Here is a 27,079-nt window from a genome sequence, read left to right as displayed (position 1 = left end):
TAAAAATGAACATATGCATATTTGCCACCCCTATATTGTTATTATTATGGCATTACTACCTGAAGCACCAACTATGCTGAAGGCTAGTCGCAATTAAACATCCTTGATGTGCAAACATTATAACGTCACCGACAGGACAATTGTGTCCTTATTTCAGTGCATTTGCCTGTGCATATGTTTGTTTCCGGTTTATACGGCAAATGCCAAACTTCCTGTAAATGGTCTGAAAGTTCGAACCATCCAAAAAATGCTTTCACACCCGAACCGAACCATGGTTCAGTTTGATCCGGACCGAGACTCTTTACGTTGGACCAAATTTCATCTGTTTGGTCCAGACTGTGGTCCGGGCGAGGTTACCTGTATTTTTGGTTCGGACCAAACTGAAAAGTCCGGACCAAACGAGGTAAGTGGAAAGCCCCGAGTCATAAGCTGTCTTTGGGTCAATCAGAAAAAGTCTGACATGTGAACAGCTCTACCTCACGTGTCATTCTGACTGGGGTGCAAGATGACACAGACATAAGAAGTCCCACTCTGTCATTGATTAAAAGTTGTCATTGGCAAATTTCTCCATAAGTTTTTGGAGAAAAACGGGGCCTCACTGGGTGAGAATAAGCCATGATCAGACAGCTGGCTGGGTTTTGAAATTAAATGTGTCAGCCTGAAAGGAAAATATGAACATGCCGGGCACATGACTTACCAATGAAACACTACTGATGCATATAACAATAGCTTATAATTACCTTGTTTGTGTTAGAATAGTCATTTCACTTCAACCTAACAAAACATTTGAGTGAAACAGGACTTTCCACCCCTCAGCTGTCACAATAAAGCCGGGAGAAAGATGCTCTCTGTCATCTTCCTTTCTACCTCTTAGCCACAGAGGGGTCACATGTGCGGCTGCGATTGAGGGGCATTAGTGCTCCATGGTAATCAAAGGCAGAGGATAGAGAGGGAGGGAAGCAGGGATATAAAGGGACTCAGTTGGGTGCCAAAGTAGCCCCCTCTGCACCCAATGCCTTTTAATTAGGCTCACAGCAGGGACGCCCCACTGACACACACGCCGCTCATCACTCACACACAGATGCATGCACATACTCATATGAACTGACGGTCACATACCTTTTTCTGCTTCATTATTCCAGAGTCTGTGTCATCTCTAGTTTCTTTTAAATTGGATATGGATATCTGCTCTCCTGGAGTTATCAGGGGAGCATCGGCTGTGTTTTGATATTCTGTGACCCTTTTCTTTCAGGTAATCTTGCTATGTCACAGACTTTTTATCTAACAAATGGATTATAGGCGTAACATATGTCTAGGGGCGTCAGTTTATAACCTCTAAAGTATTGCAAAGTTTATTTGGTCAACATGTTAAAATCTTAACAAAAAATAAAGTGATATAAATGAGATGAGATGATTTATCTAGGAGGGAGGAATTATATGAAGGTTGTTTTTTTTTTATTTACTGTGATTCAACACTATCCTGCCAGGGGGGGTATCGTACCATTTTTGTAGGGTCTGTTGTGTCAGGGTGACCTTTTGTGTTATATCTAAATTGATTTCTGGAAACTTGCATTTTATGTTTTTAAAAAAATTAGAGATCAAATCTTAAATCACTTCAGCAGAAATTCCTTATTATCACTTATTATCATTATTATCACAGCTGCACAGTTTCAAGCATAAACTTTAGTATCTGAGCTCATTAGATGTTTTGACAGGATCAATTTTTTTGAAACAGAGGAACTGAAACACAGCTCACCATCTGCCTGGACTCCTCTGTTTGCTGACATTTGGCCAATTGCCTTTAACCTTGCGGGGACATGTCATGACACCAAAATCCACCCTGATACAACATACCTTGTTGTCCATAATATGAAAACTATATAATCCAAATGTGTTGTCAAACAAAAACAACCATATTGTAGTAATTCCTCCCTCCTAGATAAATCATCTCAAGACCATGAACAAGTGCAGATGACAGGAGCTGTGGTAAGTAAGAGTGGTGCTGTGTTTTTTACACGCCAGGTGCACACTTCATATGAGTTTATATCAGTTGAGAAGTGCTGACAGGCAAGTAGTGTGCAGGCAGGGAAGGGAGGGGGTCTTTGAGACATGAAGGTCAAAACTGATATATCTTATCCGTTTCATTTTAGTCACATTAAGGAGGGCTTTACTATGAACATCAGAACCTTTCTTTTACCTGGTGCCGTGTCTGAAAATAGTCCTTAGAGGGATTTGTGGGGAATATTAATTTAGAATTGTATATAACAGCATTTGCTCATCTGTGTAATGTATTCAGCAAGCATAAGATATGAGGACTAAGAATCATTCAAGGCCATGTCAGCTTCTCATTGGACCTTTTTGCAAGCGTAGAACCAATGGTCCAATTTTGTCTGGCATTAGTTTCATGATTATATACATTTTGTGTCATTATGTCATTTTGATACCTCACAAAAAGTACTAAGGCTGTTTAAATGATTTGACCATATATTGGATGCCAATAATATGAAGCTGATATTGGACTTTATTTAAGATATAAGTAGTCTGTCAATCCAAATGGTCTTGTGTTTAATTTACTCTAATACAACTTCACCTTGTTGAGCGAATGCCACAGTAAACTTTAAATACTTATAGAAAATAGACACTATTTGCAACAAAATATCAGATATGAACAAATTAAATGCAAAATGTGTTACGTCAGTGTAAAAGACAAATAATTTATCACATTTTAACACACAAATCTTTTGTCTTAACACCACAGCAAAGTTGCAGTAACATTAAAAATGAACATTGACATTATTAATCAGCAACACTTTATTTTATGAGCAATAATTCCCTGATAATTTCCTAGGAAGATTCTTCATAAGAACTACAGTATGTCATTTGAGACAAATTACAGGGAAAATAGTAAGTACATTCACGTCATTCATTATTCACCAGTCACCATCCGTTAGACTTTATTATTCTATTAGTTCAGCTTTATCATCTGTCCTCAGTGCTTACACTTAAACTGAAGCTTCATCCACACTAATAGGTTTCCATTTTAAAAGACATAACTTTTGCTGAGTTTATGGCATCCACACTACTCCTGTGTTTTTAACCCCCTAAAACTGAAACGCTGCTGAGCTTGGTTTAGTTTAAAAACTCCAGGGTTGTGTTTTAGTCTGGACAGGTGGAAATGAAGACTTCTGAAAACGATGACTCTCAGACACCCATATTCTCTTCCTGTAAGGGTTTTATCAGTCACGATGTCTCCTTCCCTGATTCATCACGCCTCTATCATGTGACACTTTTCCAGAAGAAAACAAATTACATCAGCCTTGACTACCTAGATAATGAATTACAGGCATTGCTCACCTAGCTGTCTAACATTATAACTAGGGCTACACACCTTTTGTGATTTCATCCTTCTTGTGTCTTTCCCAGTACAATATATCGCCGTTGACCGCCTTATACTCAGAGCAAAGAAATCTCTGGTCTTACTTTTCACCATTGCTGTTCTTTGTTGGTAGTATTTTATGCAACTAAGGCTACATTCAGACTGCAGGCCAAAGACTCAGATCTGATCTTTTTATGTATTTTTAGTGTGAATATCTTTTACAGTTCGGAATTGGGCCACTTTCATATGTGGTCCAAAGCCGCTTCACAAAAGCCATAATTAAACAGCATTTGCGTTGTACAGCGCCAGAAAACGTAATGAAAAGAATACATAGCTGTGAACACTTGTCTTAATTCGGGAGAAATGTGACCAGTGAGAGGACAATAAAAAACGTGAGTCTCCCGTGAAAATTGGGAGGGTTAGCAAGTATGAGCTAACCGGAGCTAACATTTGTGGCTCTGTTTACTTCTGTATGACAGTGTTATTCTCCTGCGCATGCGGGTCACTTTCAGGCCGCGGACAGTTCACACTGGAGTCTAATATGGGCCACATTTAAGCAAAAATATGAACTGTCAAACAAAAAATAGGATCTGGGAAAAAAATCGGAACTGAGCATACAGAACTGCAGTTTGAACGTAGCCTAAGAAATCACAGATTAGATAATCTGCTACCTGTTTACACTGGCATGTGCATGCCCAGTGTAAATGAATGTAAATGTGGCATTTTCCGGCGTGTTAGTACTGACCGAGACTATTTCTGAAATTATGCTGAAATGCTCTGTGTTTGGAGATTGTTTTCGATTTTAAAATGAAAAAATATTAGCATGGAAGTAGCCTAAAAAATCAACTACTTTTAGCACTTCCGTTATGCCACAGCTGCTGTTTCAACTTTTTTATGTATTTGTATTTTCACTGCCTCTTAAACTACGACTAATATTGTTCCAACTGTTTCAGATGTTTTAACGGCAACATTTTAGCAGTAAGCAAACATTAAGCATTAAACATTTTTACGACTTACCAAGTAATTAGCAACATTTTCTCATTATGTTAACAGACATTAGCCGTTTCCATCCAATTGTCTTGCAAATTTTAAGTGGACTTTTGAAATATTGCAAAAAAGAAACAAAACAACGGACCATGTGAATTAGGTGCATTTCCATCAGCTGGTTTGGAGCGAAGAAACCAGGCTACAGCAAGCGTAGTTACGTCAGTAGTTGATGTTACACACAGCTGTAATAAACAAGACAAATGGGTTCAAAACCACAAACAAAACCAGTTGCATGGACCTGAGGACCATGGATCTGAGAAAAATGGAGAGAGATCTGCAGCAATGCGTTTCAAGCGGGCAAGTTGTTACCGGCCATGTCTCCGCACATAATAGGAATATCAGGCAAGATGCTGACAGCAGAAACAGCTGATCAGTCGTGAGTTACAAGTTCGCTACGTCAGAACTTATTCGGAAAAGTGTTTCCATCTTCCATTTAGCGCATTTACTCTTTTTTGACAAAGGCAAAAACCAGCTCAAGCGAGCAAATTAAGGATTTTTTATTTTATTTTGCTGATTCCATCAACCTTTTCTAATGTGATACACGGCTAAATGTAATACGGTCAGCATTTTGTTTCCCACAAAATGTATGTACTGTTGCAAATTAGTTGTATATAAACATAATTCTAGGAGACAGGGCCGCAAATGTCACTTGCCATACAACTGACCTGCATGTGCACTATAATTAGTACCAAATTATTATTTCTTTACACAAAACTTCATGGAAATCATTCAGAAAATTACAGACCCCTGAAATAAAGTCCTACCCATTGATACATGAACAACTAATACACTGCTCCATTGTAAAACCTTTCCTTGTAGTAGGTACCAATTAGTGTATCTATCAGAGGGGACAGTAGACAGTGAAGTAGCCACACTGGTCAGGTCCGCTGCAGAGGCTAATGGTGTATTGAGCTGTGGACAGGCTGTGGGTCAAGAGGCCTAGATGGTTCAGCTGCTCCACACCTGGGGTCCAGCAAGGATATGGTGGTGGTGGTGGGGGGGATCTCAGGACTTCTCTCCAACATGAAGAGAAACAATCATCTGTCATCGAGTCCATCTCTCCAACCTCCAACACCTCATGAATCATCCCCCCTCCCGAAACAACCGAGAGACAGCAATGACCATTAGCAGTCCTTCATTCATTTATGTCAACTCTTTCCCTTTGTCTTTTCACTGATGCCTGACATTTGGGGAATTGCAAACCAACACAGTCCCTCTCATATTGCTGACTGCAGGCACACCTAATGGCGGTGTCTGATTGGAGAGCATAACCAAAGCTCTTTCTAAAATGAAGTACATCTGTTTGCCATGTTATCTCTGCATAAAATATCACAATGTGCTGTCTTGCAATAAAAATCAAACAACTAAAACAAAAGCACCACATTTAGATTGTGATTTATGAATACCATATGTGATGACATTGCAAACTATATCATCACCAACCAATTATTTGCTTCTTGGCTTAACATTCATGAGATGTTAATGAGCTGAGAAATGTCCCTAATTCAAAAAGCTGTCTGTGATATTTCGATTTAATTGGGTAATGGTACCCAGCTGCCGACCGTTTTGGGTGGCATAAAAAACTTTCAGCTGCACTGGTTAGAATATCATTCCCCCCCACCCCCATCATGTAAAATGTCTTGACAAACAAGGCAGTATCTGCAGAATGCAGAAGGCAGATTTTGAAAGAGGTGGAGGAGATTATATTTGGTACTTTTTTGATTAACACAAACTTAAAATTAATTCTTGTGGTAGTTTACAAACAAGGAGAATGCCCCATTCATTTAAACCCAATTCACACCCACCAAAAAAGTATGGCTGGATGAGCTTTGAAGCATCAAGACAACAAAGAACAGCTCTTCACTCAAGTACGCAGCATCGTCACTCCCATTCTTCTCCTAAGTGTTTGAACTTGGATTCCCTCACTTGCCCCCACCCTTCTTTTAGAGGCAGGGAGGCATGACATGACTTTGGCCCTGACCCCGGGCCCTACCTGAATGTTTTGTTTGGATCGGGTGGAGATCAGATGTTTTTGGTCATTACACCACCTCTCATTAGCTCTGCCGTCTCGTCCAAATAAACCTAATGAGACAGTGTTTAATGTCCAGAGTCCCTCACTGCCTCTGATATAAGGAGCTTGAGTGTGTTAGGCCGTGTCGAGCCAAATTACCCGACGTCTCGTTCAGTGATGGCACCTGGGCTCCCTTGTCGCTCGGGGGAGGTTAGCTCAGGGTAGGTGAATCCACTGGGGGGGCAAGGAGCAGCTGCAGGAAGTTAAAGAGCTAAATGCTGATTGGGGTGGCTTGGATGAGATAGGCGTTTGAATTTCAGCATCAGGAGAGTCAACGGGGGACTCATGGGGGTTCTTTTGTTTGAGGACATGTGGGAGAATCCAACGTAACGGTCCTATGGAAAATTCCAGAGATGTGCTGAACGCCTTCATTCAGTGTTTGCTGCAAGGGTTTAGCAATAGAACTTTGGAGACTTCTATGATGTCACATATTTCAGTGATGTGTAAGTACACCAAAGGAAAAAAAAGTGTTTTCATTTTGGTGAACTTGCATTGAGGCTCAAACTGGTCAGAACCTCATTTTGTGTGCTAATGAGTAATGTGCAAGTAATCAGAGACATCACACATGCTTACATTGTGTATCCTGCTTTTTACTTCACGTGTGCTGAAGATAGAAATTGTTTAGTGGATCAACAACAAATTACTGTGTAACAATTTTGATAATTGATTAATCATTTAAATCATTCTTTTAAGTATTTTGTGCCTTTATTAGAGAGTTGACAGGCAATGAGGGGACAGAGGTGAATGAAATGCAACAAAGTAGTGTTGAAGAATATTGCTTTGGTATACTTTGAGTTTTTCAAGTATTGAGTGTCGCAGACGTTTCAGGCCACACTGTTGTAGGAGGTATCCAGTAGAGGTTCAATTTACGCTTCATTATCTTCTTAAAATATGAAGCTCGAGGCTACCTCAAGCTGAAAACTTATGAAATCAAGAGGTGTTTTACTTACTGTGTTGATGCTGCATGTGCATTATTTATACAACATGAGATCTACCAACTTGTTTGTATGTTTTATCATGAGAGTAAAAGAAATAAGAAATGACCTGGAGATGATGAAAGTGCTAATATCAATATGCAAAACAATTATTAACACTAACAGGCACTAAAAGTTGTAACTATCAATCAAACTGCAACAGGGAGTCGCTCCAAACTCCAGCAGCAGTCTACTGCCTTACTGTGGTATTTAAATTAGGCTTGGTACACTGATTTGCCTTGGTGCAACGGCATTGCCTCAATTAAAATATGTTAGTTTGTAATATTTTTGCATTGGTACAATCTGATTTATTTACTTATTAGTAAAGTTGCTATGCCTTTATTAGTTAGAAATGTAACTGATAAGGTGAACAATTATTTTATATTTAGACTGATCCCTCGTCTCTCAACTGTTTCTCAAGCACACTCTCTCATTGCTGTCAGTGGCCAATTAGGCTACTGAAGGCCAAGGCATGTCTGTGTCTGTGTCACATCAGAGATAAACATGGAGGAGAAAGAGCTACACTTTCCACCAAATTCCTACAAATCAAATGTTTGCTGACTTTTTCAAGAGAGATGGACAACTTGACATGGTGAGGGTGGACATCTGCCTCTTCCTCGGATTCCTCTTTAGCTAGCTCCAGCGGTACCACCAGAGATGCTCACAAGTTATCGAGCTAGAGTCCAAGTCAAGCCTCAAGTCTCTCGTGGTTATTACGAATGTTGTATCACCTGCTGCGTTCAATCCAGGTTGCTTATAAAACTGCAAAGCTATAAGGAATACTGTAACCTGTTTTTCATTTACAGAGCACAACCATGTAATGTGCAATGCAATTAATGACAGCTTAAACTAGGCTACTGTAAGTCAACACATCCCCCACTCTCAAACCAGTGTAAAATTATAACTAAATAAAACTGTAAGGCTACATGATCAACAATAAACTTGTAACCTCTTTCTAGCCAACGGTAATAATTAACGCTATGGCAGCCAGTGGGGTGTAAATGATTATCTTAATCGGCCACCACAAGTTTGGCAAGTAAACAAACGCTCATTCATCTTTTCATAAAAAACAACAGTCGGAGTTAACCTCTCGTAGGTCGTAGCTGAAGCAAGAAGCAAGCTAACGGTAGCTGGCCAGTGCTGAGCTGGTCGTGTTTACTAACCTCAGGTTACTAACCTATTTTGCATTCAGCGCTTCTTTGTTTGGGTCTTGTTGTATGAAGTTTTAAAGCCAGAGTGAATGAATGGCGCAGCAGTTGCGGTGTTTGTTGTCCTCTCTCACGTGTTGCCGTGCACGCAGCAGATGCTACGTGTTATGTACGCAAGTTATAGGTAACAGAGGGAGGGAATAACGGCAAGCTCATCAGACGTTTCCTAAAAAATAAACATTGTTCACAAGTCCTGAACCCCGAGTCCGAGTCGAGTCTGAAGTCTTTTGAGGACGAGTCTCAAGTTGAGTCTCAAGTCACTGTGTGTGCGACTTAAGTCACACTTGAGTCTCTAACTCGAGTCCCCATTTCTGGGTACCACTAGCAAGGTGAGCAAAGTATCGCAACTTCCTTAAATTGCTTAACTGTTAAATGTGTGAAGTCTAACTGAAGTGTAACTGGAGACAGAGAACAGGAAAGGATTGGTTTGAGGCAAGGTCCAGGCCTGGTTTTATTTTATCTTTTGCCAGATCAGTTTGAGCAGCAGCCTAGTCGTTCATATTGTGATTCAGTTTGTTAAACCTCTAGGCCACCAGGGTACAGGGATTAAGGCCTATTGTTGCTGGTTTTCTTAGTCTTCTATGATAGCCCTGTACAGTAACAGATTACAGCAGAAGAACAAAGTTCAAAATTACAAAGTATTCAACTATTTCAACTGCTTTCTTTACTTAGTCCTGGGGTGATTTCCCCATCTGGTAAAAATGGAGGTGGGGGGTTGGACATGACTTCCATCATGACTGATGTTTTCAGCCTGATGTGCTTAAGATGACATGTCTACTGCAATCAGTATCAAGGAAGCAGCCCACATAATGGTCATTTCACACCTATCTGGTAATGATCCAGTCGAGTACTGAGATGATGGGGATGAGATGACACTAAAATTGATGCAGGATGTGAAAAGCTTTGTCTAAAACTGATGGCTCCATTTCAAAGACTGTTCAAAGGGGGTGGGTCTAAAAAAATATGAATGTATATGAATATGCATTAGCAATTACATTATTTTACTGCATAATGTTTTGTTTTTAGAGCTTTTAGCACCATTTTGATGTTGGATGGGCTTTTAATATGATGATACAAGAACACACTGTACTGCAAAGCCAAGAAAGTTTACAGATGATGTTGTAAAGTTTAGTTGAGTGTAAAATCTACAAACTAAGCAATCTATCCACTTTATTAAAAAATAACTATGTAGTTTCTAAAATGTTGCTTCAAGTCATTGCCAAGTGCAGTTTTAGCTGAATCCTTACAGAGACACATTGAGATGCAAAAGGATTGAGAGGAAAACCTGAGAAATGAATATGATTAGTGTAGGTGTTAAACCATTCCCGAATAAATGAATATTACATTCCCATTGAGTACTAAAAAGGGCCACATTGGGCAGCTGCAGTCTAGAAATCATTACAAAAAAGACACTGAGTATGTATAAGAATTTGCTTCTGTATCAGATGTTGTTTTAAAGGTTCAGTGTAATATTTCTGAGGATCTATTGACAGAAATGCAATATAATATCCATAACTATGTTTTCAGTGGTGTATAAAGACCTTACATAATGAACCGCTATGTTTTTATTACCTAAGAATGAGCCATTTCTATCTACATACACCGCGGGCACCCCCTTCTATGGAGGTCGCCGTATCTGTAGTCATGTTTCTACAATAGCCGACGACGGACAAACAGCACTACAGAGCGCGTTTCGTCATCACGGCGTTCTTCTTCTTGTATAATTCCAGCAGTGTCGATGCCTGTCTCTACATTAAATGCGTCCATAGAAGAAGAAGAGGGTATAATAATAATAATAATAATAATAATAATACTAAACAGTCTCTTAGTAGTCCTCTGGTTTATTAGAAGTAAGAAGAGAAGTGACAGTTGGACAAATGAAGGAATACACGTGTTATTTAGCACGAGAACCGACAGCCTTTATATCGTGAAGTCAGACACAGATACAAACAGCCCACGACAGAAATCACGGATGTGGATTTTCCCAGATTATTCCCAGATAATGTGGGACAGATGTTTTCAAGGCGGTGCTGAAGTTGTCTGATGGACCGGTAATTAACTTATGTTTGTCAGAGCTGTTTGATAGCTTTAGCTAGAAGTTGGCTATAATGAGAGAGAGAGATGAGGTGTTTCCCCTGTCAATATGTCATTGCATTAATTTCATGTCTCCTACTTATTCTCCAGCCTGTGGGTTGGCTTCGCCGGTTACGTTAGCAAGACAATCAGCTTATCAGTAAATAAAACCGTAACGTTAGCTTAGAGCATGGAAGCATCAGCCAGCTAAACCTTTACTGCCCTGGTAGAAAAATCAAGGTTAGTTGGATTGGTTTATTCTCCAGCGCTGGATTTGGCTTGTGGTGTAAAATATGTAGGCTAGTTGGATTAATTTCATGTAGTTACACTCTCTCTCCAATGCTCTGATTTGGCTTTGTTGATTATGTTCCTGAGACAATCAGCTGATCACTAATTGACAATAAAATGTAGCTAACAGCTGGAAGCTCAAATCAGACAGCTAAACTTTTACTGCGCTGTTAGAAAAAATATGTAGTTGGATTGTAATTTCCTGTAGTACTTCTCCAGCGTCTGTTATGGCTTTGTTACTTGGACAGAAATGTGCCCTTACCTTCCTGAGACAGATGATGAAGATTATTGGTAATGCAGCAGGGAAGCTCAGATCAGCAGCTAAGCTTCACATTTTACTGCCCTGGTGGAAAACATGTATTTCTTTTTACTGCTAATGGCGATATGTAAAAAGACTGTGTACCTATCAAGTGACTAATAATGAATACTTTCCGATTTGCATTAAAAAAAAGTGTTTCTTGGATATTTATTAGCCACCGTGCACACAAATGTGTAATTTGTATATTCACATACTAAATGCCCATTAAAAACATTGCACCATTTTACCACAAGCTGAAATTATGGCTGTCGGTACTACTTTGTGTTTCTGTTGTATTTTAAAAAGTTAAAAAGATGTTTTGGTAAGATTTGCAGAAAAAGCCTTGATCCTCACCAGTCAATGCCTTTGTAAACTTCAGGTATTATGTGGTTTATAATGGACTATGGTGCAGAAACAGTGAGGCTTACATTGTCCTGTTATCTGTCAGCGGTCATACTTGATGCACTAGATGTGATAGTTTTTGGGATGTTCTTCATTTACTTTGGTATGTTCAGATGAGCCAACCCTCCCAAGATGTAAAATAATATGAGTATGAGACATCCTGTAGCACTTCATTTACAACAATATTCAAAGAAACATGGTTTTATTGAATAATTAAGTAAATATAATTTCTTAATATATCTATCTAAAGAAACTTCAATTCTTGACTGGCAATTCTCTGCTATCTCATAGATGACATCTATACAAGCTATACACCTTGCTTGGATAAGGGAGGGGGGTTCAATTCACAACCCTCACCACTAGATATCACTAAAACTTACACACTGAACCTTTAACACCTTGAACGTAACAAAAAAAGGCCTGTAGGTGCTTACCTGATCATCTGATGGGGGAATACTTAAGCGGACAGGCCGCACTTCACCTTTGTAATCATCGTGTCACTTCACATGTAAAGTAATGAGTTTAGAGCTACTGCACTCAGATACGGCTCATTGAAAACACTTGAGGGCATAACTGGCAATGTCATTAATATTGAGGCTCATGGGTAACAGATGTGGCCCAATCAAAGATGAGCATCGAGACAAAATAAATCAACTGACTAAAGGTGAAAATTAATCATGTAGCCTTCAGCAATGCAAAGGTTGATTTTTAGACCTCCTTTCACAGAAGCCTAGATTCCAACCTATGAAAAAGTTATCTGCAAGCCAATCATATCTATATGGACAATCAAAAACATCCTTCCCATAAGAAATTAAGCAACACAAACACTATTAAGTATACACTTCACCAATAGAAAATGAGCATTCAGCAAAACACAACTATGTGGTACTCACACCTCCATCTCTATCAAATCCACTCTTTTAGCAATCAATTACAGTATGAAAAAGCAAATCATCCCTCTGACGACGATAAACCCAGGATTATGATCCCAGCCATTCTCTAATTACAAAAGAAGGTATTCTCAAACTTGAAATTCATGAGGCGTCAGCAAAGCTGCTGGTACTGAAAGGTGACGCCAGTGTCCTGAACATGTGCAAATAAAGTCCCATCTCATTAACTTTAAGTTATGTCTGTACATGTCCCTAGAACATAATGGCCGTCTCTTGATGGTACATAGATTAACACAGATCCTCACTATTTTGTTCAGATGTGCTTTCAGGAATATTAAAACACAAATGAGGCCACAGAAGACTTGACCTTATGGATTTTGAATCTGTCAGTGGAAAAAAGTGGGCAAGGCACAGTTTTCTAACATCTCAGCTAATATAGACTTTGAGCAAGAGGTGATGCACCAAGAATTTGGATGAAATTAATTATTAATTTAAAAAACTTATTTTAAAAATGTTTAAAAACATTTTTAATATATATTTTTCATGATACACAATGCCTTGCTTATTTGTAAGTTAAGACAAAGTACAATGAACAAAATTATAAACACTTTTGTTTTTGTCCCTATTCATCATGAGCTGATCTAAGACTTTCTCTATGTACATAAAAGGCCTATTTCTGTCAAATATTGTTCACAAATCTGTCAGAATATGTGTTAGTGAGCACTTCTCCTTTGCAGAGATAATCCATCCACCTCACAGATGTGCTGTCTGAACAAGATGCTGATCAGACAGCATGGGGATTGCACAGGTGTGCCGTAGGTTGGCCATAATAAAAGGACACTCGAAAATGTGCAGTTCCATCACACAGCACAATGCCACAGATGTCGCAAGTTTTGAGGGAGCGTGCAGTTGGTATGCTGACTGCAGGAATGTCCACCAGAGCTGTTGCCCGTGAATTGAATGTTCATTTCTCTACCACAAGGCCGTCTCCAAAGGTGTTTCAGAGAATTTGGCAGTACGTCCAACTGGCCTCACAACTGCAGACCGGGTGTAACCACACCAGCCCAGGCAGGACCTCCACATCCAGCATCTTCACCTCCAAGATCGTCTGAGACCAGCCAACCGGACAGCCGCTGCAACAATCGGTTTGCATAACCAAATAATTTATGCACAAACTGTCAGGAACTGTCCTTAGGGAAGCTCATCTGCATGCTCGTCGTCCTCATCGGGGTCTCAACCTGACTGCAACTTTGCACAGCCATTGAAGAGTGGACCAACATTCCACAGGCCATCAACAACCTGAGCAACTCTATGCGAAGGAGATGTGTTGCACTGTGTGAGGCAAATGGTGGTCACACCAGATACTGACTGGTTTCCGGACCCCCCCAGATCCCCCCAATATAGTGAAACTGCACATTTTCAAGTGGCCTTTTATTGTGGCCAGTCTAAGGCACACCTGTGCAATCCCCATGCTGTCTGATCAGTATCTTGATATGCCACACCTGTGAGGTGGATGGATTATCTCGGCAAAGGAGAAGTGCTCACTAACACAGATTTGTGAACAATATTTGAGAGAAATAGGCCTTTTGTGTACATACAGAAAGTCGATCTTTGAGTTCAGCTCATGATGAATGGGGGCAAAAGCAAAAGTGTTGCGTTTATAAATTTCTTCAGTGTGTGTACAGTATTTAGAGAAAGACACATTATGTCTCGTAACGGAAGCCAGTGAGGCTGTGCAGTGAGTAAACCTCACTCCTAGACACCTTAAGAGACACACTGGCGACCAACGCTAGTGCCCATGGATTTTAGCATCCTCGTCAGCATGTCCGCCTCCCGTACCCAAGGTCGCTGACTCGAGTCAGGACAGTGCAGTTCTCGGGGGCAGCCGGTTACATCTATATCTGCAGCCATGAATATAGACTTTCACTTAATAGCCACAACAGCAGCTCTAATTGTGCAGGTTGTGTTTTGGGCTGAATGCTAACATCAGTATGCTAACATGCTCACAATGACTTGCAGACCTGCTGAAGTTTAAAAAGTAAGTAAGTAACTGAAGTTCACCATCTTAGTTTACTATGTTAGCATACTCAGGTCATCACTCTGAACAAAAAATATTAACCTCAAGAGGAAAAGTTAGAAGTCACTTCATTCATAAGGATTTATCCTCTGTGAATGATGAATGTCCATACCACATGTTGTGCCAATCCATGTAGTAGATGGAAGGCGGTTCAATTGAATAAGTGACAACTATTACCAGCCTGTGGTGCTACAGGAAAGCTTGTGATCAAAGTCAGAAGAATTCATCCTCTGGGCAGCATGAATGTCCATTCAAAATGTCCTCCCAGTTCATCCAATAGCCTAGTTGTTAAAGTAAGCAAAGCTGGAGGATGAAAGTGATGGCACAGTCTGCGTTCTCCACTGCTGTTGTACAGTCTGATGTCAGTAGGCACAAATGAGTGTCTGAAGTGCTCTGTTTTGCATCTGGGTAGGATTATCTGGTGTTTGAATGAACTGCCTGTCTGCCTCAGCTCATGGTAGAGAGAGTATACAGTCAGCAGGATTCATCCTCTGGGGATCGTGAATGTCTAAATTCCTTGACAACCCACCCAACAGTAAACCAAAGTGGTGGACAGACCAACACACAGACCAACATTTCCATCCATAAAGCCAACCTGCAAATGTTGTACATTTCATAAAACAGCTGGTCATTGCAGTTTTTAGCACATTTAGGGGACTATTTTCAGGTGCAGATGAATCCACATTTGGTGCAATAGCGAGTATTCACAGCAGCAGGACAGCTTTTATGGCATTGACTGAAAATATACTGCAGTGTGTGTGTTCACAGTAATGAAGGAACATGCCACCCAGTGCAGTGTGGCTCATTTACAGTGTTTCCACTGAATAGTATGGCTTGACTTGACATACAATACAATGCAGTGCAACCAAGGCGTTTGTTGTATTTTTAATAGTTTTTTTGATGTTTTCTGGTACAGAGGGATAAGATATATCAGGCTTTGGAAACAGGCACGATCCTTGTTAGTAGATACACTCATTTTTGGTCTTGGTCTTTTAGGGTGATTTGTTTACAAAACGACAAACTTCACTTCCAGAAAGTTCATCCAGTCCAAATGCAATCAGATAGAAAATGTTACAAGGTATTTCCTGCACATTTCATCTCCTCCTGACAGCAGACATGACAACTCATTGACAGCTGCGGTTTTGACATGTAAAGGTTAGACTGTTGTCAGTGTTTCCTGCCTTTGACCTTTATTGGACAGCTAGTGTATAGACCTCATACAAAAAATGTCTTACTGTTCCTTTGGCCAGGTCAGGGCCCCAATGACCACAAACACACACACACACACACACACACACACACGCACACACACACAGCCAAACACTGGACAGATGGCAGAGCAGACTTGCAGTCCCTGAGGGATGCCAAGTCAAACATTGTCATGGAAAAGATGAAGTAAACAATGACATCAAATGACCAATTAGACACTAAAAATCCAATAAAAGGTCTCATTCACAGGTGATGATTGTTGGACAACACAGAGGAAATCTGTGTTTAGACTTTGTGGATTAATTCTTATGTGCTGTGATATGATTAAATTAGATTTTGATATGCTTCATGTTTGACATCTGAACAAGGACTTCCTTTGAGTCTCAGTATAGCTGGTCATGAAGACACAAACACACACACCCCAAAAACAGTCTACTCTAATAATAATTTTATCAACTGGCATCTTTCAAACAAAAGATTGTCCCATGTTGACAATAAAGTATAGTATATCTATGTGTATCTAATAAATCATTTAGCAAACCATTATATTACATTTAGGCACTAGTGCCTGAAAAAAATCCAACCATTAAACAGAAAAGTAGTAATATGTAGTGTCCATGGCATCTAGAATGCTTTCTGCTACCAATCCAGCAGTGCAGTGCTTCTCAATTTATAGATAGGAAAATTAGCATTGTGCGACCTTCCACCAGTCAGTGATGAAGAAAAGCGACAATGAACTGCTCACTATAGAGTACACTGTCTGAGTGACTGGCATGTCTTACTTGAATATTTGAGTGGTGGAAGAAGTATTCAGATCCTTTACTTAAGTAAAAGTAGAAATACCTTAGTCTAAACGTTCCATTACATGTGAAAGTACTGCATTCAAAATGTTTCTTGAGTAAAAGTACAAAAGTATTAACAGCAAAATGTCTAAAATCAATGTATTTATCATGCATCAACATGTGTTATATATGAATAATAGCCTACATTGTATTACTGGATATAATTACTTAATGTTGTAATTTGTCAGTGTGTAGTATTGATACAATACTAGTTAGTTTAAAGGTCCCACGAAAAGGAAAGCGGAGTGCTATTTGCTTCCGTATATGTATTTGTTTCCTGTTAAAAACAAAGCTAGGGAGGGTCGCAAATATTGATTGACATTTGCAGTATTAGTAGCCAATAGCTCCGTCCAGAGTGAACACGGCAGCCAGTACCGAACACATCCTCCAAACCCAAAAGAGGCAAGTTTGACAACAGGGGATACAGTACTGAGGTGGTTTTCTTGCCAGATTTGGCTCTTGGTACCCCGAGGCTAGTCAGCTAATAGGACCTCTATCTGCACGGGAAACACTGAAACCCCTGGCCTGAAAACCTCCCAGGCTTGAGTAACATTACAGGTCTAAACATAACACTCTCCCAGTGTCCCGAGCTCCCAGTCCAGTCAGTTAAGACAGCTAACTTATTAACTAATTAGCAGCAGTTAGCTGTTACTTTAGCAACAAGTAAAGCTATCTGTTCATCAGCAAACTCCATAAATCACAGATAGTTGAGGCAGGGCAGTCGGGGGACATCAGAGAAAGAACTAGAAAATATTTTTCTCCATCAAATATGATCCAGTTTTACCATCAGTGAGCCCTGGCCGGCACTCAGAAACACTGCTCCAGTAGCGTCAAAAAATTGAGAAAGCTTTTTATTGGATGTTAAATTACACGCCCTGAGTGCAGGATGAGTCATCAAGATTTTAAAATCGCTTTCCAGCAGCGCTTGAAGTGGGCTGGTACGCACCGGTACGCAGTACCGGCACCTCAACATTTTACTCTTTGGCGTACCAGTACTTCTCACAAGCTGTCGTTACTCTCCTCTGCCCTCTCCATATCATGTTCTCTGGCCGCTGACGCTCACCTAAATAATAAATGAAACAATACACAACAAGAACACGCAATGCAGTTGAAATATAGAAGAAACAAATGTACATTGTCCAAAAAAGTAACTTAAGCTAAAATAATAAGCTGCTGATTACTACATTATATTCCATTATATTTTTATATTTTGAATTGTCACCTGCCAGCTTAATTTTGTTTCCCTTCATATAAATAAAAACATATCCACCATAAATTGGTATAGAAATTAAATGTTTAATAGTCAAAGTCATCTGGGGGAGGACCGCCAGACCCCCCATTGATAGACTATATTTCAGCATTGAATATTTATTCAAAATACTGTTAAAATATCTTTTCATCTTGTTCTCGTGACCCAAGTGTGTCATCTGAGCTCTTATGTCCCCACCACATTAACTTTTGAAATGTCGAACTCGTTGTTCTGCATGAATGTTAGTACTTAGCATTGGCAGATCAGAGACTAACTACCATGTCGAGCATTTTTCCTCCACAATAATTTAATGAATGACAATAACCCACAAAAATTTAACGGCTGTTTTGTCCAACTGGAATCTATATTGAGGGCGGCACGGTGGTGCGGTGGTTAGCACTGTTGCCTCACAGCAAGGATGTGGGTTCAAACCCCGGTTGCCCTGGCCTTTCTGTGTGGAGTTTGCATGTTCTCCCCGTGTCTGCGTGGGGTGCTCCGGCTTCCTCCCACCATCCAGGATGATTGCTAGGTTGATTGGTTACCCTAAATTGTCCTTAGGTGTGAGTGTGAGTGGTTGTTTGTCTATGTGTGGCCCTGCAATGGACTGTCGACCTGTCCAGGGTGTACCCCGCCTTGCGCCCGATATGTCAGCTGGGATTGGCTCCAGCCCCCCCGTGACCCTGTACGCAGGATAAGCGGTTGACAATGGATGGATGGAATCTGTATTGTAGCCTATAGTGGTAAGCTCTATTAGTAGTCTATATCCTATTATAACATTAAATACAAACAGTGATTTATACTGGTTTCTCCTTCAGGTTGAGGATAGTGGTGGGGTGGGGTTCAAACACTGTTTTCTAGGAAATAAACTCCATTTTTATCATTGTTGGGCCAGATGCTGGTGTATTGATGACATATAGTCTATCCAGTAAAAACAATAAAACATCGATTTTGACTACTCATGTTTTATAACAAATGAAGGAGAGTAAAACATTCTCTCTAAAATGTAGAGGAGCAGAAGTACAAAGTAGCATACACTGAAATATTTAAGTAAAGTGGGCTACAAACTGTAGGCCGACCTTACCTAAAAAGTGCACTTGAGAACAGTAACATGTTACTTGAGTAAATTTACCTAGTTTACTTCCCACCACAGGTAACACCTGTGTTTTTCCTAATCTAAAGAGGCCTTTTTCACAGCATATTAAAATCTATAAATTAGGTAAACCCAACATTATTACTACATTAAATGGTCTATTAAATCCATAAATGATCCATCCTCCCATGCTGCATGGCTGTCTGCCGCCCTGGACTGCTCTGCAGAGCCATTGGAGGCAAAAGCAGTGACTGTCCCTTGGGCTCATTCTCCGAGAGTCTGTCTCTCCGGGCGCAAAAATAACTAACTATAAACCTACAGTCTATGCTATAAACTTGTTTACCTGAAAGCAAATTCCCGGATCCACCTTGGAAACTCTAGTGTCCACGCCGTATTTTTCTCCCTGCCACCGTCAAGCCCCGAACGTCACCTTCCCTCCCCCTCCCCTTAGCAACAGAGGCAACATGGCGGCGTCCAGTAACGCGGAGCATTCTCCAGAGATATCGACGCCGTTAAAGATACCGAAAACCGAGTTGCCATCACCTGAGTCTGAGGATTTGAGTGACAGTAATCAATATCACTCCAATCCCTCGACACCTAACCGCTTCTCGCCTTTGAACGTGGGCTCAGGGACCGCGGGCCGCACGGCGGCCTCATCCTCCTCCAACAGCTTCACGGCTTGCCGAGGGATGTCGTGGACCCCATCCGAGACGAACGCCCTCATCGCGGTGTGGGGCAACGAGAGGCTGACGGAGGCGAGGATGCAGCAGCTGGAGGTCGCGGGCACCGTGTTCTCCGGTAAGGCCCCCGGTCCTGCCATGTACGAGCGGGTGTCCAGAGCCTTGTCGGAGCTCGGATATGAGAGGACCCCGTCCCAGTGCAGGGAAAGGATGAAGGTAAATGAGGTTATGAGGACACAATAATGGCTGTAACATGTCCATCCTCCATCACCAGGACCTCTAACGTTACCCGTAGCCTTGAGACTGAGCCGGAGCTGCTAACAGTGGCTGTCTTGCAGCTGATGGGGGTTCAGTGCGGGTTGTGGCACACGTAGGACAAAAATAGATCCAGTCTCATTGTTGTTCACCTGACACATCTAAAACACACCGATACAGGTGAGCTACAGCCCACGATGTATGAAGCAGGCCCCCGGTGTCGCTTTGTCTGTTGGCACACCTGACTTCTCAAGCAGGTCTGCAGTAACGTTAATCCCACCTACACTCAGGTAGCCCTACTTATACTACTGTGCATGTTGTGTTTTCAGCACACATCATGCTAAGTAATATCCAGATATTGTTATAAATATGACAAAGGGTCTCAGTGGAAAAAAATATATTTTTATTTAGTTCATTAAGGTGATGACCAAATTATTGTTTAAATTTGTGTTATTTGCAATTAAGTTGCTGGCTCCAGGACCCAGAATTTGTTCTCTATTAGTGTAAAATTAACATTGAATTAAAACTTCATAACTCAGTCACCTTCCTGTATTTAATAGAAAGATTAGGTAATACTTAAGTTTCATACCTGTCACCAGAAAGGACAGCCATAACTTTGTTTCAGTACCACATATTAATGTGACATACTTTGACACAAAATGACATTTAAGAAAATATATAATAATTATGTCCTGCAGGAGGTCAGGTTCTTTAACCACATGGCATAAAATATAGTCATCACTCAAGACACAATGCTCTATTCAGTGGTGACAAATTGCACCTTTCTGATGCAGAAAATTAGACTCCAATCCAATACTATAGCTCTCTTTTTTTCCAAATGTGTGGTTCCTCACTGCATGGAGCTCTTCTCATGCAGGTCAACATGAGGCTGTAACTGTAAACGCCTAACACACCCTCTTTTCTACTGTTGTGAACAGAGGCAGAGCTGACATACAGCACCGAGGTGCTGTGAGAAACAGTGATTAGAGCTAAGCTGCACTGCTGTCTTCTATGTGTTAACAGGACAGCTGAGACAAAGTCCTCCCCCACTGTTGTTTGAGCTTCACTGTGCAGAATGATGCACACAAGAACACTGTTTTCATGTTCATCAGCTCATAGATGCTCATTTTTTTCAGTGGGGGGCAAAGAGCAAACATGATGACTGTAGGCTTCAGGAGAGGTGAGGGTGGGGGGAAAGACTCTTGAAATCAGTGGGAAAATGTGAAAGACTTTTCTATAATTTCATCAGACAAGCTCACCATAGAGGAAATTTGGTGATTCAAGGAAGGCTATAGAGGCCCAGTTTTACACATCTGTTGTAAACCACCCCTTCCAATCCATCTCTTTAATTAATAAAGTTTGGCTTCACCGAAAGGCTCTGAACGATGTTAGCGATGATTCTCACCCAGCAGCTCCTCTCTTTGAGGAAATGCCCTCTGGAGTAGGAGGTTCAGACAACTGTGTTTTAAATCTGAGGGCAATGAAAGAATAACGTTCCCTGAGACTTTTCAACTTCTAGCTTATCTTTTATATTTATGGGACTGTACTTTGTTAACATGGGCGCTAAAATGAAATGAAAAGAAAGACGTTCCTTGAACCACATGCGCTGCTCACACACGCAGTGTGGCCCGATTTGCCGGCCTACATGACTAATAAAGCGTGAAGTGACCCTTTGTGAATCACCGTACTGTGCAACTGTCCCAACAAAGGTGACTAGAACAACAGCTGAGTAAATCCTTTATTTATCCTCCCGTCACACACAGACGCTGCGGCGCTGCTACAGCCGTGTGAAGGAGCATGGCATCGGCAAAAGGAAGAGCAGCTACACTATAGAGCAGCTGGAGAAGGTGTTTGGTCAGGGAGGCTGGGACTCCCAGAGCTGTGCCCCAGTGCTGATCAACAGCAGTGGGCTGTATCAGGAAATGGAGTCTGATGGCAGCACCCTGGAAGACTTCTCCCAGGAGGACTGGTGCAACCAGGTGCTGGACTCAGCCTTCCAGGAGGGAGACATGGAGACTGGTGAGTGTGTTAGCAAGCAGTGGACAGACAGCAATAAAAGACACAGAAATAATGGGTTTGAACTAATATGTGTGTGTTTGCTTTCTCTCTAGAAGAAATCCAGGTGCCTAAAAATAGAGCTCTGCAGATTCAAGCAGAGCTGTCAGAACAAACCCAGTAAGTCAACCAGAACCAGAATGCTGACTTCCTTTTGTCTCTGTAAATAGAATGTGTTTGATATAAAGCTTTGTTGTAAATTGTGAATCAGCCATTATCATTGCATGTTACTGTTGAAAAGCTAACACTGTAATTTGTCCGACATTATTCTGAATGGCAATGTGCAAAAATCTTGTTGTAGTTATCTCTCCCCAATTATTTCTCAGTTCGCCAGTTGAAACACACAGGGCCCTGTATCTCAAAAGCATCTTCTGGTAAAGATGACTTTAGTCCATAAACATGTAATGGAACAAAGATTATCTTTGCTTTATGATGGTTCTAGGAAATGGGTTAGATTTTGGTTCTGTCTGCCAGAGTGTCTTTTTCCATACGACCACTGGGAGCCGCCAAAGTCAGAATCTTTCTATTCCAACACGTAGGGCACAAAGAATCTCCACTTCACTTCTTGGTGATCTTTTGTTTTAAAATTGCACTCTAGTCCCTATACTGTGTGAAAGGCATTCCAAGTGACTGAAAGATCATTTGACAGTTCATATTTGTTTTATATAAGCTGATGTGAGTTTCATCATCTGTACAGATATGCAAATATTACCTGAGGCTGCTGTTCCTTTAAAACGGAGCTCTTGTAACTGTCTGGTGGCTTGCCAGACGAAAACAAAAAGCAGTAAATTGGGCAGAGGTAACAGAAATATTTTAAGTCACTGTAGCTCCCAAACACAGGCTAACAAGGTCACTGCTTGTAAAGCACTTTCTAACATGGGAAGCGTGTTGTATTTCTTTGTCATTAGTATGTATCTTGGGTTCTCCGCAGAAAAAGAGACATGATGCAGACTGTGATGCGTATCCTTGAGTCAGTGCAGCTGAAATGGGAGCACTTCCAGACGTGGACTGAGTTCTCACGGCTGCACCTCTCCAACAAATTGGCCATCTTTGGCGTGGGCTACAACACGCGCTGGCGAGAGGACGTGCGTTACCACTACGCTGAAATCAGCTCGCAGGTGCCGCTGGGCAAGAGGCTTCGTGAGTACTTCAACCCAGAGAAGCCGGAGGGCCGCATCATCATGACAAAAGTTCAGAAGATGAACTGGAAGAATGTCTACTACAAGTTCCTGGACATTACCATCAGTGAGGCGCGCTGCCTAGAGCTGCACATGGAGGTGGACTGGATACCTGTATCCCAGTCCAGGGCAGCAGGCTGCAGCAAAGGCACATCCCACTACCTCCTTCCTGGGGACATCCCCAAGACATATGGACTCTACGCTATTGGCTACGAGACAATGTTGTCCTCTAACGACACCGCTCAGACCTCTCCCCAGGCTGAAGACCATAGCTTACCTCAGTGGGAGTCAGAGAACGGGGCAGAAAGTCAGGCTGATGGAGAAGGTGCAGGGAAAGGTGACAGAACTGGGGCTAAAGTCACTTACTGCTACCTAGGCATAGCTGAGGATAGGACCATACAGCAGTGTCTCTTCCAGCACTTTCAAGGTTCTGGCAAACACTACGTCCACGGTGGACCCTCCACCGTGACGCGTTTCCTGCAGGAGAACTGCCGCAGTGCCGTCCCGAGTCACGATGGTGAGGGAGGTGAAGACTCATCTCAGCATTTTGCCGTTTACATAAAGTTCATAGAGGTGGAGCTGGACTTCCTCTCAGCAGGCTCTCTGGTGGAGTGCCTCGAAACTGCTGTTGGTTATTCCTTGAAATACAACAACAAAGAAACATTTTAACTGCACTGCACAAGTGTTTCAGATTTGTATTGACTAAAGATATAATTAACAAGTGTTACAGCCGGTAAGGCAACATGGGAGGCGACCAATTCTGTCTGTTATAGCATGGGTGTGTGCAAGAGTCTGCCATTTTTTGCAGCCTTTTCAGCTTTACTGAAGTCTAAAAAGAATGACTATGCACAATATGGCAAATGTATTGTGTTTAAATATGGGAACAGTAGTAGCTAGTATTACAGAGCTGCCACATCCGAGACGTATGTACTTATTATTTCAGGCTAATGTGCACTAAAAAGGTTTCTGCTGCTTGTTTAATGTAGATAGATATTGCCTCATCAGGGAGTGTGGGGTTGGCAAGGTGACTACTGCAGTATGCATCTGTCTACCTCAGTAGGATGTAGCAAACAAGGCAGCGCAGGGACCATAGCGTGTATTTATTTTCTAAAACTGCCTTTACTTTGACTGTTGGGGTCTGGACCTGAACTCACAAAGCATCTAAGAGTAACGGCTGATTTATGCCTTATTTTTTGCATGTGGAACTGGCAGCTAGAGATGCTTACATGCAAATTAGGCAGAAAAAGCAAAGAATTAGTATTTGCCAGTGCTGTGCAGAAGGTATAGACCAGTGATACCTGTTTATCCAGCAGTGTGAACACTGGGTGCGCTTCAAACCCCCGACCGGCTGGTTGGGCTTCCACTTCATTTCAGTTCAGCACACAAAACACCACATGTCGCTTGGGCCAACCTGTATTTAGCTCTGTGCAGCAAGTAAACAAAATATCAAGTGTGCCAATGGCAATGTTAATAATACAGTCACACAGCTGACTGTGGCTGAATCCAAATAGAAAAGCTTCTGATGTGTCTTTGCAACACGTACACGCTGTAAAGGGATTAAATTGACCTTTATCACGGGATCTGTCCCACCTGCTGCTATTTGATTATCAGCTGAATGAGAGTCGTACCTGCTGCCTCACATGCCGCCTACACTCCATTTAACCCGGGTTCCCACCCTTGCCCTTACGTAAAAACAGCACGCCAGCAAAACCAAATGAAGCGCACTTTTTAAGCTGTCTTGGTTATCTGTTGAGCTCTCTTGCTCACTCTGGCATGGTCCTTTATAGCTCTAATGTACACTCAAATGCTTGAATAGTTTGGTGGCATTTAGAGTTGCAAGCAAACCTGTAGTACATGACATTGAATTTTGTCTTTGCTAAATATTCTGAAATGCTGCCAGACCAGTAAGGACATTTTTGATTTACTTCTCGTGTGTTTTTGGTGCCATGGTATCGGCCAAAATGGGAAATCACTGATATGGATAATGGATAATCACTGGGATGTAAATAAACAGTAAGTTCATGTTTATTGTTGGCCAGTACTTTGGAGCATCTCTAGCTGCAGCTGTGGGGCTGTGTTGATGAGTTACCAGCTCCTCCCACATACTGGCATTTAAATGCACCAGTATTGCAGGTAACACATAATCATGCCAGTGGTTGTGGTAGTCTGCTAGCTGACAGGTATGAACCAGTCTATGAGCACTGATTTACAACTTCTAGTAAAGTTAAGACTATAAGCTGCAGAGGTTTACTCATCCTTGACTAAGAATCAAACTGAAGACTTTATAGACATGATTCCTGAAGTTATGTGCAATGTGCCAGGAAGAGACTGTGTAGAGAAGAATCAAACAATGGAGAAGTATGAATATGTATATGAAATCTACCTTATATATATATATATATATATATATTATATATATTTAAGAATATTGTTGTTCTTGAGCATTCCAGCTTTTGCTAACTTGCAATGTTCATTTGTTTGGGTATACAGTATATAAAGATAAATATGATATTTTATATTTTATTGGTTGACCTCATGTCTCGTATGTGATTGTTTTGAAGTCACCGTCTTGTATGTTTACATGTTTGAAAAACAATAAATGGGGCACTCACTGTCATTTGCCACACAGTGAACATGGGTTTGTGTTTGCTTGAACTGTAGGGTTGGCTGCAGTACAGTAGTGTACCTAGACTAGACACAGCTAGATGTCACAAGTGCCTTTAGAAATTCAGAATTATTTACATATCAGTCATGCTATGCACTGTCAAAGTTATATACTAAAATGTGTAGATTGTTATGTACACTCTCCGGTAGATTCATCTGACAAAAAAAAATGCAGTGGTGAAATGCCAACCTCCAGGTTCACCAAGTTGATGGACTGTGTAGAAACCTGTCACCCCAAAGATCAACACATGAGGTGATATTTGTGTGTTTCGGGCAAGCAAGTCTGCCTGTCAGTCCACCACTTTGGTCCAGACTGAAATACCATGCACCATGCACAGAGGAGGATTCCTTCTGACTTTGCTGGTCCGCTGACTTTTCTAGTCCCACCAGCAGGTTTCTTTTTTAATTAGCAGTTTTGAGGGAAATTTCTCATCAACTATTGAATATATTGTTATTAAAGATGGCACAGATATTCATGTCTACCTCTGGATGAATTGTAATCACTTTGATGATCCTGACTTCTTGTCTAGCACCATCATCAGGTCAAAATTTCTAAAAGTTCATGACCAAATACCCGCATATTTATTGACATTCCCATCAGCCTCAGCTGTACTTTGTGTGTAGTGCTAATTTTCAAATGTTAGCATGCTAACACACTAAATTAAAATGGTAAAGATTATACCTCCAACATAGCATGTTATCATTGTCTCTGTAAATACAGTTGCATGCTGACGTTAGCATTTAGCTCAAATCAGCACAGTGCCAACAAGTTTTTGGTTGTTATTTGTTTGTTTGTTTAGAGGCAGAGCACCCAACTGAAGTTCAATGCAGGTGCACACCTGTTTCCACTTAGGAAGTCAAGTTGTGAATGGGTAGACCACTGTGTCATATGAAACCTCTGTGAATGTAATTGCAGTAGCTGAATGAGTCATTTGGAAGATGTAATTCGTCCATGTGGCCAGGAGATGGCCATAGGTTGCTATTGCTCAAAATCCCCACATGGTAGAGTAGAAACACATTTCTTGTCACTGTGAAATAAAATCTGTTGCTTTGAAAGACATTAATACCCCCAAAAACCCAGGTAGACAGATGTAGAGAGCTGACTAATAATTCAAAGGTGCCTCGGAGGGAGGCGAAGCCACAACTGACACTG

At 41.2% G+C, this 27,079-nt stretch overlaps 1 protein-coding gene and 1 long non-coding RNA gene across 6 annotated transcripts in view; one reads left to right on the top strand and one right to left on the bottom strand.

Annotated features, from left to right (window-relative positions):
- The window catches only part of LOC123962742 (myb/SANT-like DNA-binding domain-containing protein 2), a 57,934-nt gene extending 32,039 nt beyond the window's left edge, over positions 1–25,895 (top strand). For 4 of the 5 annotated variants that reach the window (XM_046039024.1, XM_046039022.1, XM_046039021.1 and 1 more), the window contains 3 exons: positions 21,793–22,048; positions 22,141–22,204; positions 23,016–25,895. In XM_046039024.1, the coding sequence (XP_045894980.1) occupies positions 21,793–22,048; positions 22,141–22,204; positions 23,016–23,931 (1,236 nt within the window). In that variant the 3' untranslated portion in view covers positions 23,932–25,895. Of the gene's footprint in view, positions 1–19,487; positions 19,991–21,792; positions 22,049–22,140; positions 22,205–23,015 lie in introns of those variants that run through there. The other variant, XM_046039020.1, reaches the window with a different exon arrangement.
- LOC123962743 lies at positions 17,581–20,243 on the bottom strand. Its single transcript, XR_006823050.1, has 2 exons — positions 19,438–20,243; positions 17,581–17,818 (listed from the first exon to the last, which is right to left on the bottom strand). It is a non-coding gene; the product is annotated as an uncharacterized LOC123962743 (long non-coding RNA).
- Positions 25,896–27,079: the final 1,184 nt, after the last annotated feature.

This window comes from Micropterus dolomieu, linkage group LG23, assembly GCF_021292245.1.
Source record: "Micropterus dolomieu isolate WLL.071019.BEF.003 ecotype Adirondacks linkage group LG23, ASM2129224v1, whole genome shotgun sequence".
Taxonomy (NCBI): domain Eukaryota; kingdom Metazoa; phylum Chordata; class Actinopteri; order Centrarchiformes; family Centrarchidae; genus Micropterus; species Micropterus dolomieu.
Note: the sequence above shows the minus strand (reverse complement) of the source record. Positions and strands in the feature narration are given on the sequence as shown.